This window comes from Nanorana parkeri, unplaced genomic scaffold, assembly GCF_000935625.1.
Source record: "Nanorana parkeri isolate BGI_ZX_2015 unplaced genomic scaffold, ASM93562v1 scaffold112, whole genome shotgun sequence".
NCBI lineage: Eukaryota > Metazoa > Chordata > Amphibia > Anura > Dicroglossidae > Nanorana > Nanorana parkeri.
In genome coordinates, this window is record NW_017306380.1 from 1,362,578 (window position 1) to 1,376,018 (window position 13,441).

At 40.5% G+C, this 13,441-nt stretch overlaps 1 protein-coding gene across 1 annotated transcript in view; it reads right to left on the minus strand.

Annotated features, from left to right (window-relative positions):
• The window catches only part of CCDC148 (coiled-coil domain containing 148), a 120,900-nt gene extending 112,087 nt beyond the window's left edge, over nucleotides 1–8,813 (minus strand). The window contains exons 1-2 of the mRNA XM_018553166.1: nucleotides 8,759–8,813; nucleotides 507–628 (exon numbers count right to left, since the gene is read on the minus strand). Coding sequence (XP_018408668.1) covers nucleotides 507–628; nucleotides 8,759–8,813 — 177 coding nt within the window. The remainder of the gene's footprint in view (nucleotides 1–506; nucleotides 629–8,758) is intronic.
• Nucleotides 8,814–13,441: the final 4,628 nt, after the last annotated feature.

Sequence of the window (13,441 nt, forward strand, 5' to 3'; positions counted from 1 at the left end):
CTACAGCTCTACTCATTTGGAGAAATTCATAAAAACTGTAGCAGACAGAATCTGGAGCAGTTGCCCATAGCAACCAATCAGCTTCTCTTTTCAGTTTGTTCAGCTTTAAAAATGAAACAGAGAAGCAGATTGGTTGCCACGGGCAACTGCTCAGTATTCTGCCTGCTCCAGTTTTTATGAAATCCCCCCATTGTTTCCAACTGTGACACCATGGACAGTGCGAGTGTGATACTTGGAAATTTGTAATGAGATGGATGCTCTATAGCATATTGACATTTTTCTCCTCTTCACATCCCGCACAATGCAGTGAAGATGGCACCGAGGAGGTCACATAACCAGACTTAGAAATAGTATATAGAGGAATCACTTTTCTACAGTAGAATTTTTTTTTATATCATCAGGTTCATCCAGGGGGATGCTTCAATATAAGTGATCTGACAATTGCCTGAATTAAGCTTTATAGTAATCGCATTCATGTATGTGACGTAACAAAAAGGCACACTCACCTTTAGCTGAATGCCTGCAGAAGCAAATTTTTTGGCTTCAGTTTCTGCACGCAGTTGTTGATAGTTAACAGGCTTGTATTTTGAACTGCTGATTCCATTCTTCATACGAATAACTAGATTCCCTAGATGAAAAAGAACAAAGAAACATCAATAAGAAGAAACTCATCTTCTAAAAAGTGGAAGTAGAATAAAAAGGAAAGACAATAAAAAATTCAGACTGTGATATTTCACCACCATAATATTGTCACTTCTATCTTTCAGGCAATGACAGCTCTATATATGAACATGCATAGAAGCCATATCACGTACATATGCTACAGAGGGGGTTCAGACAAAGCTATGCTAAGGTTAGGTTAGCTTTAGAGGTTAGGCTATGGGTGAGGGTAGATTAGCATCAATGCCTTTGCTATACCCGGCATCGGGGGGTACATGCCCTGGGTATAGTGCCCGGAGCCCCAGGTCAAGCAAGACCTAACAGAGCAGGTCACTCTAAATCTGACTCTGCTCTGTTGTATGGAGGAATTTTGAAGAGACACTAAACTCAGGAGTTAAATCTTAAAATGCATTCAATACCCTAACTATTAACAAAAATGTACCGTATATACTCGAGTATAAGCCGAGATTTTCAGCCCATTTTTTTTGCTGACCAACACTGCCTGCATAGTTCCAGACTGATGTCATTCTTCAGAGAAGAAGGAGCATGAAGGACATGGAGAGGCACCCTCAACGTAATGTGGAACACAGAGGAAGACATCTGCAGCTGCTCTATATGCTAGATGTATTTAAACACATTTAATCAACAAATATATAACTAGTTAAAGTGGTGTTTATTAAAATAGCAATACCTTAGATGAGGGTGTGAAAATACTCTACATTCCCTTCACACTTTGAAAAAGAAAGGATATTGTGTAGTTTTCAGGCTTCAAACCAAGGTTAGTTTACTTAAGTGTAAACAGCATGTCAAACGCAGGATGCTTTCAGGTGTTTTCACAGAAAAATGGCTTGCATTTGAGATGCGTTTCAGATCCATTTACCATACATTCAAATAACGTTCCCTTTGACTTGTACAGAGGAATAAAAGCAATGCATGGAAAAAGTAACAATCATTGCAAGTGAACATTGCTTTCTATTCTCCAATTCAACATTGCATTCCAGAAATACTTCACAATGATATGTAAAAATAAAACACAAACAACCATGAAAATAACTCTGAAAGTGGATCTATACTTTGTAGACATGTGCGATTCGTTTCGTTCCGAATCGAAATTCGGATGAATTTTCGGAAATTCGGACATTCGCATGTATCCGAATTCCGAATTACAGATATAACGAATGCAAACGAATCCGAATTTCCGTTTCCGAAATTCGGTAGCGGTAGTTCGTTCGAACGTTCGTTTCGTTTCGTTTCTTATTCGTTTCGTTCGTTGAAGAAAAACATTTTGCCCCTCAAATGTCACTTTGCTGCAAACGAACAAACGAACGAAACGAATAAGAAACGAAACGAACGTGCGAACGAACTACCGCTAACAAATTTCGTCCGAATACAAATTCAGAATCCGAATTAGCTTTCACACCCGAATCCCGAAAAACGAAATAACACAAATCCGAATTTAAAACGAAACGAAACAAATTTTTTGGCAGTGCACATGTCTAATACTTTGTACATGCAGGGCAAAGAAACAGGCTCACTTTAAGGTAGCCCTCCCAAGCAGCATATGCTTTACTTTATTTCACTCCCCTGCTGCTCTGTTCAGCCATCGAGAGCAAAGGAAAGTTCTGTGCGAGCTACAACTTGCTGGAGTTGTAGATTATGAAGGGCAGTGCTCCTCTATACCCGGAAGTACTGGGTGTTCTTAACACCAAAAGGAACCAAAGCAAAGGTGTATATGCTGGACGGAGATGGGGGGGTTAAAGCAAACCTGTTGCAATGCCCTGAATTGACAAAGCGCGGATTTGCTTTAACACTGAGTGCCCCCTTTACTTTGGGCAGCTGAAGCTTGCCTGCCCTAAGTTCCCTTCTCCGTGTTCAGCCACCGATTCCTGGTACCTGTGGCTAAGGGGGCACATTTAACCCTCCGCCCCACCCAGAATGCCTGAGTGTTGTCTGTGGGAGCCCCTGCTTGAACTGTCCTGCCAGTCTTCTGCCACCAACATTCAATGGGGCTGAGGAAGTAAAGTGGGAGGGGCCACACTAACCTGGAATGTTTTGGCCCCTGCACTTTGCGCTACTTACTACTCTGACCTCTGAGTTACTTTCTTCTCTGACCTCTGGGATCTGCCTTACCTACTACTCTGAGCTCTGCGTTAGTTACTACTTTGATCTCTGAGCTCTGCATTAGTTACCTCTTGACCTCTGAGTTACTTACTACTCTGACCCTTGCACTCTGCGTTACGTACTACTCTGACCTCTGTGTATTTTACTACTCAGCACTCTGCCTTACTTACAAGTGACCTCTGAACTCCTGACCCCTGCAATCTCCATTACGTACTCCTGACTAGTGATGAGCCTGGGCTTGGTGCAAACCCAGTTCCCCTGAGTTCACCAAAGCCGCTCACCCCCCCTTGGCTAAACTCAGGCAAACTTGGTTCGCACCAGGCCCAAGCTCATCACTATTCCTGACCCCTACACTGTGAATGAAAGTGAATACCAACTTTTCAACTGAAGCTAAAACTGTAGGATACGTTTAGCAATGACATTATTATTATTATATTATTTGTAAGTTTTCTTCAAACCTTTATTAATTTTTAATAGGGCCTTGCAAGCTTATCTCCTAAAAAAATTGCACTGCACGCTGGTGATCTTGTATGGCTTGTATTATGTACTTGCACGCTAAGACCCCATTCAAAATTGGTGTTCACTTTGCAGTGTGCATGACCGTGCGTCACCGTTTGTCCACATTTGTTGTGTGTCAGCTCATTCATTTAACAAACGCAGCAAAGAAGATCATGCAGAAGTTTTAGCTGCAAGCTTCACGCATTTTAGACCACACGGTTATGCACATTTGTCAGACGTCAATGCACGGGCATGGACACTCATTTTACTGGCTGTGTTTGGGATGCCACTAACAAGTAATGGCACTGCTGCATGTTTTTAATGCGTTGTGTGAATGCGCATCAATCTGCAAGCTTTGGTACGCATTGACGCAATGCACAAATGTGAAAGGGGACCATAAGCCATACACTGCAAAGCGACACTGACCTTATTAGCAATGACTTTATGTGTCGGGGAGGTGGCTACGCATGTAGCATTTATCCTGTTACCTTAATGCCTTAAAGTCGTCTCTGCTAACTACTGCATGCAAAATCTTGGGGCCTTTTGTTTGATTTTTTTTTCTATTTTGCCTTTATATCTTAAATGTTTGCCTCTTGTTTCAAGTCTTTGACCAATAGCTGGAGGGCATTTTGAAAATGTGGGCGTGACTTGTGATTGTGGCCCCAAATGGGTGGGGTATGTTTTGTGGTTATAGTTATAAGTGGGCGTGGTCAGAAGGGTATAATTTCGGACCTTACAATATGGTGAAGTAAAGTTTCCCTGACAATCACGGACTCTTGGTATGAGCATGCTAGTTTATGCATCAGTTCAAAAAAAGCTTTTAGCAGACGTATTTGATTCACACATATTTGATTGCTGTTCCACATCTGTTGTATATTTGAGAGATAACTGAGCCTCTGATCAGTGCAATCATATTATTACAGAATTGGGTTCTGTACCTTTTCCGTAATGAGAAATGCAATTCCAAATCGCTATTTGTAGATTTTGGGCTGGGTGTATGGACTGCATTTAGAGAAGAAAGCAATCTTATTTTTATATACTTATTACACATTCTGATCATTCTGAAAGCCTAAGGGAGACGTTCTGTAGTGAGCTGCAACACTCAATCAATAGCATTCAAATCTACTTTTACAAAACCTCCAACACTAAAATGTTTATCCTGTCATCGTTATATATTCCATATAACATGACGTCTATAGCTCCCAAGTATAAATTTTATAATGTAGTAAAGGCGCTACTTATTTTGAGAAAGATAAGGCTGTAAGTTTATCTGTTTAGAATTTATTATGCTTTATGGTTATCTCTCCCAAATAAAGATCGGGTAGTGAGGTTTTTTTTTTCTGACACTGCACACCATAGCGCATGGTAGTATGTTACAGTGTGCTGCAGTGCAATGCACTAACACGTGTAATATGTACTGTTGTTGTGTGTTAAAGTTAAAGCGGAAGTACAGGCAAAAAAAAAAAAAAAGCCCTTTTAACCATAATATTTTAGTACGCACAGCATATTTGCATGCGCTTCATGGCAGGCTTATCTAACAAACCAATCCCCTAAAATGCAGCGCACCTCCTCTCTGGCACTTCTATCTCTGGGTAAGTCCTATTCCAGGTTCCGATGGCGTAACTCCCATGCACTTACTTCATTTCAGCATTCCAGGTCATTGTGCTAAACTGCGCATGGGTGGCTCAGCGTACGGAGAAAAAATGGTGACAGCTAGAGAGAAGCTTTTATATCAGAAGAGACACAGTGTGTTCTGTATTACAAAGACTAGCAATTGGCAATTTTTTTACGGAAGCTTTACTTCTGTTTTAATGAACACGTTATCACAACAAATAGGTCTGAAGGGGCCCTAAATTATATCTGGCCCTGATGACGGCATCAGAATCTTCCAGATGTATATATTTAAGTAAACTCTATGTATAGTCACCCAAAGATTGTGTGCAGGAAAGTTGTGTTGTTTTAATACGAGTATAAGACACAGTATAATTTTGCTTGGACTTGAATTTTGACCTGTTTATGTTTGCATTTACGGTTCAGTTGTAGTAAAATGTGACAGGAAACATTACTGAAATGCAAAGCGAATGCAGCAACAAAGAACAAAAGTGAGAAAGAGCAAAATCCGATATTAAATGATTCCAAACTGCATCACAAATACATGGCCAAAGCACAAACAAACGTTCATGTACACAAACCTACCCGCTGGCCTTAGATGAAAGCTAGAAGATGCATACATTGCTTGATTACTGGCATATGCAGCATCCATTCAATAAATACTGACACTTTACTCTGGGGAATGTAGGATTCTTCATTCCATAATAGAAGTATACAGCAGGAACAGAAGCGTAATGGAGTGTGGCACACTGACCTTGTTGTGTTCCTTTGTGTATGCTTTAGAATATTTAAAACCGAGCTCCAGGCACCATCATTTTCAAAGTTTTTGATGCATTATTGTAGTAAATTAATCTCTGGTTTCTGTATTAGCTGTACTATCTAGTGAAGCTAAAAGGAGTCTTTTTATTATTATTAATAATTAAAAAAAATTAAGAAATCTGAAATGAACTTACTACGCTGCAGAAGTAAACTCTGACTAACACTATGGTGTGAAATTGTGTTCTCCAAGGCAGAAAACATATTACAGAACAAAACCTAGATCCTATGTTCTCTGTAATAACCCAGGTTTGGTGGCAAAGCTATTTCTTAAACAGTGGCAAATGTTTGACATCCTGCATTTGAAACCGGGGTGTAGACAATTAGGAAATACAATTTTCTAACACTAAGGGGCTGACTTATAAAGTTACGCTGGGCGACCACTGATCACAGGGCATTACTTCCAAAAAATGGATCTGAGGGCGCTCCTCTGGTCCATCTAGCGTCCCAAGATGCTTTGCGGCCGCCCGGACAGTTTCGTTTTCTTGGGCGGGAGCGCACAGCGAAAACAAGGTAAGTTTAAACCGCTGTTAAAGCTGTTTTTTTTAAAAAACTGTTTGCCTATATCTCCTGCTTGATAGCAGGAGATATAGGCAAAAAAACGGGAGGGTTTAGAACCCCTTTAACATAGCTGCCAATCATGCTTGTACACATGCCACGGTGCAAAGCAAATTCTAAACAGCTTGTCACACTTGGCAAGCAGTGCTGCTGTAATGCACCTGTTGCTGGGACGGGGCAATGGATCACAGCTGCGGACTTGAGAAGGTGATTGAAGGCTGGGTATGGCAATCAGGCTTGAACCCCAGGCGTCTCTCTCAATCTTAACGGAGAGTGAGGGGTTCTTGCATCATTTGCCACAAGTGAGGTGGGGAAGTTTGAACAAAGTATTGTGTACACAACTCAGCACTAAACGGGTCAGTACACAGAGAGTTAGAATCAGAGGTTATGTAACAGTCTTGATCCAGAATAAAGGTATATACACACGTTCAAGCAGGAATGAACAAGCGAGCAGATTGTCACAGTATACTGTACTGGTTCTTTAGCCAAGGGTTTTAGTAGTTAGACAGTTCAACTGGGCAAGTACAAATCCCCCACTTGTTACCAATACTTGCGGTTCCTAGTAGTTAGTTGTCAGGTAGATCAAGGTCCAGAGGTGTGTGTGGTTCGTGGAGCTCCTGGCTTGTGTAGGGCATCGAGCACAATAGTGGAACGCTTCCATAGCGTCCACAGTACCTTTAAATAGTCCGCGAACCCGGAAGTGACACGGCCGTGATGTCACTTCCGCGTTCCATGGTGGAGAGCAGAGAAGCTCCCCCTCCAAGAGGGAAGTGGCCTCCGTGATGCGGCCGATGCGTTCCACGCTGGAACGCATACGGCTCGCGGCAGGCAAGGACATTACAGCTGCTTGTCAAACATGACCATTGCAATCAATAGGACTGTGCCACAACCGATGGCATAAAAAAATCCTCATTGGGATTCAAAAAAAGGAAAAGAGAGGAAGAAAAAAAAATAATGCCATTCAGGAAGTCTCCTCCTCACCTCCTGAACGCCGGGCAGCCGCTGACTCACCACCCTCTGAAAAGCAGTGGACAGTTTACAGAGGGGCGGTGGGGTCTGCCGCCCATCTGGACAACGTCTTAGGGTGTTTGTTGTGTTCTAGAACATGGTATCCAAAGGATCACAACTAAAGGGAAAACATGTATTTTCAGTCAGCACATAAATGTGTTGTGTTTATACCCTAAAGGATGACATTTATTTGGCTAAAACACCACGTACTATAAACAATTGCCATTTTATTTTATTTAAGGAAATACTGATTTTATCGCAGCAGCATTTCAGTGCTTAGAGCGGGCTTCCTGATTGTGAAAATGGCGCAAAATGTCTTTACAATTATTTTTTTGCATGGCTGCTTATATTATTCACCAGGTTGAATGAGAATGTAGGAGAACAACTGGGACACAAGGACAGACCATTGTCACCCCGTAACATGAAGTGCCCTAACAAGTACTTTTATTGAAGCCGGCCTCCAGGCTTGTATAAAATATACCCATGAAGTGGGCTCCCTCCCCGCACTGCTTGGGTTGAATGCCATTAAGTCTAGGTGATGCTGAATCAGATCGATAACTTACCTTACCCTCTCACCCAGTAGATGGTGCTCTTCTCCTTTCCCTGATGCTCCCAGGATATGTGCGGGCCCTTGGCAGTTTCACATACAGTGTAGGACTTCTGGTCCTACACTGTATGTGATGACTGTTGACAAGCCTGCTAATGGACAAGCAGAAAATAAAATAAAAATAAAAGTGGGCAAGGACACCTTAAATGAAGATTTCAGCGAGTGGATGCATCCTTAATGCGCTACTGTTTGGAGCGAATTCTCACTATATATATATATATATAAACAAGGATTGTACATAGAACAATATCGGACCTCTGAAAAGTACAAGCATGCATATGTACTCAGTACTTGGTTTGGGCCCCTTTTGCAGCACTTACTGCAATTACTTTTGCACAATATTCTAATTATTCGAGTTTCACCTGTATATATACATACATACACACACTTTGAAAAACAATATAACAACTGATTGTTGCCAGAAGGAAATTTAACCGGCAATGGAAACAGAACATGCATCATGAGATAAAGGGAGAGTTTTAAAAGATTTGACACTGGCAGCAATATGGCACAACAAAAACAGTTCAGCCATTGAATGGTTGTATTTTACAAACCGTTAGTAAAATCAGTACCAGCAACATTACATTTTTGTCCAATTGACTTAACCTTGAGTGTTATAAAGATATAATATTCTCTCATACCTAGTGTATTCATGTGTTGGGGTTTTGTCTTGTGTTTTTTCAATGTGCTATACAAAGAAAGTCTTCCAATCTATAGCTGTGTATAGTGCTGCTGCATGAGTTCCAGTGCCAGATGTTATATAGAAAATATATAAATGTTCTTGGTGCCATCACCATTGGATGACTCACCTGTGGGTAATAGATGTTTATCATGTCTTTGTGTACCTTTACAACCAACAAGAAAGATATTATACTATACCTGTGTCTTTGCTTCTGTGAGTTGTTACAAACGTTCGTATGTCTCTTCCTGTCATGTTTCTGTAAATGGATGAACATTTTACATTAATGGAGGTACATTAAAGAAAATGTATAGCATGCTTTTTTATATGTTTTATTTATATCTAGAACTAAAAAAAAAAGAAAAAAAAAAGTTAAAGCCTATCGCCAGGTAACCCCTCCCCCCGCTCCAAAAAAATACCCTTGCAGAGGGGCTACCCCCAACGCTGCAAGGGTTGATTGCTCGTTTTTGTTTAGCGACCTGTGTAAAGGATTTTTACTTACCTGATCCCTGATCCTTGCTCCTGTTGGCTCCAAGACCAGTGCCGTCAGCCTGTTCCCTACTCCACGCCGACGCCTATTGACGCCATCACATCTAATGCAGGGCCCCAAGTCCTGCATTTTACATGAGGATGCAGAGGGACGGCCTACAAGCTCTGAAATCATGTAGAAAGCCTTCCAAAAAGAGTGGAGGTTGTTCTAGCCACAAAGATGGGAGAACTCAATATCAATCCCCATGGTTTTAGAATGGAATGTCCAACAAACTCATACAGATGCGATAATCAGGTATCCACAAACGCTTGGCTTTATTGTATACTCTCCTGCTTGCTGCTAATGTAAAGCAAAAGTAGAGCAATTGCTTCCAGCAAAGTTTTCTTTTCACACTATGGAGAGAAGACATAATGAGGGCCGGTCCATTGATACAGGATTGGAAGGGGGGGTCTTGTTTATTTACATGGCTGATGAGGTAGGGGGGGAGGGGCATGGGAGAAGGTCTTCACAGCCCAATATGCTATCACAACATAAGGACTTTGGCAAGTATTCAACACATTGGATGCAGACTGAAAGCTTTGTGCCAGGTTGAGAATTATTCCTAGAAAAGCTTGCATCATTCATGAAATTTTAATGACAGAGAAACAGTAGCAATTCAAAGGGCACAAGATACATCCTTTAGATACAAGGGTATTAGGGTACATACAATATGTACATATGCCTAGACTATCCAGTCACATAATCTGTTAATGAATGAACAGAAGGCCCTGTACACAGCCTAGATTTATATTTTGCATGTATGTCTTCCATCTATCATTTCCTAGAAATGTTATGCAGTCTCCCTGGCCGCTGTACATCTGCCCACTGACTTACATTTGGAGCTATGAATGGTCCCTCCTTTACATGAAATGATGCACAGACACTAAATGTGACAGTCTCTTCAAGGCTCAATTGTTGATGGTCTATGTAAATGGTTGTGTGTCAGGGGTGTGTTCTTTGCCTACATACTTTCTACTGAAATTGGGAAGTATACATGATGGGTACAACTAAAGGAAACTTGTGAAAGAAACATGAATGCTACAACTACCTGGATTAGGTATGCTGTTCAGGGACACCAGAGAAAAGCCATAAGTCCTTATCTGGACCGCTTTTCTAAAATCATTGTGAGCCAGCTAACTAGCCTTTTTTTTTTCAAATGAGAAGTTAGCAGTGGCAACCTTCATACCTCTCTTATGACAGGTTTCCTTTTATTGAAGTATGCCACTTTACTGGGAAGAGGCCAGAGCTGGACCTGGGGAAGAGGCAGGAGAGGCACCTGTCTCAGGAGCTGTGCTGAGAAGCTGCAGTTGAGGCAGGTATCTCTCCTGCCCTAGGCATTGCCCCAGCCTTCTCCTGCACTCTGAAGGGCTGGACTGTCAAACTGAGAGTATACAGTATGTAATCAGTGTGAGAATATGTATCTAATGTGAGCATTACATTCACATGTCTATATTTTGCTATAAATCCATGGTCTTAGCATCCTTCTCAACTATTCTGTTTTTGGTGGAACAATCCAGAAATGTGGAACATATGAAGTCGATCGGAAAGCCAGGTATGGCTATGCCAAAGCTTAACATGGCTTTGTCAAACAAATTGATAAGTTAGATGGTGAAGTTTCCATCTTGGTGCTGGGACATGATGTTCGACCACACTAAAAAGAAATATAGGAAGCAGATTATGTCAAGTCTAGCCAAATTTTATGAAACTAACTAATCAAACTAGTCTAAAAACTTTTCTTTAACAAAGCAACTATAAAAGCAGCCTTCTGGACTTTTAAAACAGTGTTTTAGATATGATTTATATTTTACTAAAGAAACAAAATATGGCTGGTTTGCCATTAATTTTTATACACTGTGACAGTTTTTACGATGTAATCTACAACAAGCCGGCAGGTTCCTGAATGAAACAAATTTTCAAAGGACTAGAACACTCTGCCGTGAACAGTAAAATGTTTATAGAACAAGAGAATGCATACTGAATTCCCTATCTAGTTTAAGTTTTGTTACTTTATTTAAACACTTTGAACTTAAAAGGGTCCTTACACTACACTGAGTGGCCAGATTATTATGACCACCCGACGTTTGTAGGCAAATTAGCTATAATTTTGCGCTGAAGTTGCTAGAGGGCCAGACCATTATAAATAGGGAAGCAGGTTGTTTACCACAACAGTAGAAGTGATTTTTTTCTGAAGATATGGGTAAACAAGGCGAAACCCTATGGAGGCTTTGACAGAGGCTAAGTGAAGCCCAATGCGATATGCTCTATTTTCTCCCTTCACTATTTGTTCACAGCTTCTCCAGTCCTTCAATAATGTCTTCTGCAGAGTACTAATTAATTTTTTGCCATCTTACAGTGCAGTACCTGCTAAGTCTCTGTACTCAGCAGAGGTCTAAAACATGCCTACAGATACACACTTCTATGCTGATCTTCACTAAAACTACAAGTAATTCAGTACATATTATAGGTAATTTCCTGCTTACTTACAAGTCTAAGAATTCTCCTGTACTGCTGTCCTTTTCAGGAACTCCCTTTTCTATGCTATCAGGTGTTCATCATACCCCCAGGTCCTTAAAGTATCAGTAAAGCCAAAACTTTTTTCCTCATTTTGCATTGAGTAGGGAATGGCAAAAGCCGCTATTAGGTTTGTTTTTTTGTAATTTTTGTCCAGGACAAGGTACTGTGAAAGATACAAAGTTCCTTGAAGTTACACACCAGCCCCGTTGGGCTGTGTTTGACAGCAATACACCATGCAGTTCCGATGCAAAGAAAGGTATTAGGGCCTGTTTACACCAAGGTACAAGGCATACATTTTATCGCAAGACAGCATGTTACAAACACAAGGCAATGTATAAAAAAAAAAAAAGAATAAAAAAAGTACCATGATGTGTTGTAACAACGTATTGCAGTAGGCATATACAATGTGCACAAGCACTTACATGTTGTGTGCACCATAATGCCTCTGCTGGTGTGTATCGTCCCTTGGTGTTTTTAATATCACTGTGCTGTCATTCAGATAAAATTATAGTACAATATTTTTGTTACTGATTGTTTCTGAATAAAAATTTAAATATTGCACTCCTTTTTTTTTTGCTGTAGCAAGCAATAAAAGCATGACAGTGGTTCTAACTCCTCTCCACTTTATCTAAAACAAAAAAAAATATTTTCACAAAGGCATGTAATCCAAATTCACAAGATCTCTCTTTAACCACCATCAATTCTCTGATTGCTCTCTTGACTATACAGTTATTTCTAGTACAAACACTTGTACTCCTAGGGTATAGAAGAAAGCTTTCTGTACGTCCCAATTTATACCATGTTACATAACCTACTCGTGCTGCATAATGCTGTATAATCTATTTATTAATATAGTGCCAATAAGGTTTTGGGCAGAAATTGAATTGGCAGCTTCAGAAATGGCAATGTAAAAGCCTTTAAAAAATTCCAGTGCTCCAAACAACGCACTAACACAACATGAACACTAACACACTAACACAACACTAACACAAATAGCACTAGCAGTTCTAGCTAAACAACAGCTGAAATCGGCATGCCTTAGTGAAGACCATTGCTCTACACCTAAAGCTTTTCTCACAAGACAAATTCCAACTATTTATTACCCATTTGTCCATACACAGGATCCCACTGGCCATTACCTCTGTACAACTGAAATCCACTGCCTGTATAAACATGTAGGAGCAGTAAATAAAAGTCTTGATTTTCCACAGAATTATTTTATTTTTTTTACCATACTGCAACATGAAATACTCTTTTTTTTTAAGCACAGCATGTGTTGAAGTATCAAAGATGACATTAGGTTCAACTCATAAGCCATAACATATTATTTTTAGCCATGTGTTATCTTCAGCTCCCCTTCCTGAAAAGCAGAAACATCATAGAAAATAATGAGTGAATTGAGCATTTAGCCTCTGGGGCATTCATGTAAAGAAGGAGGATGGGGGGGAGTAGAAACTACACCCGGTTCTTTGGGAGATGAAAGATGTGTTTTGGAAGTGTCCTCTTTTACATGTTACAGGCTCTCCTAGTTTACCCCTACTGTCAAACACTAAATAAAGAGATAGACATATAACATTACCTAAGAAGAGGCTACAAAAACCTGCACATGTCAAGAAATCATCTTCTTTGTTCTCAGGAACCCCTACAATGTGTTACACCATTCCCAACAGCTGTAAGTTCGAGCTACAACATACCCCAGCATCTCACAATACGATGTGGAGATTTTTATGCTGGCTACTTACATTGACATGGCATCTCAGAACAAGGAGGAGGGTGGTGGAAAGGTTGAGAAGAAGTTCAGTAAAGACCTCCTAGTTGAGGTAGTGCCTGACTAAAACAA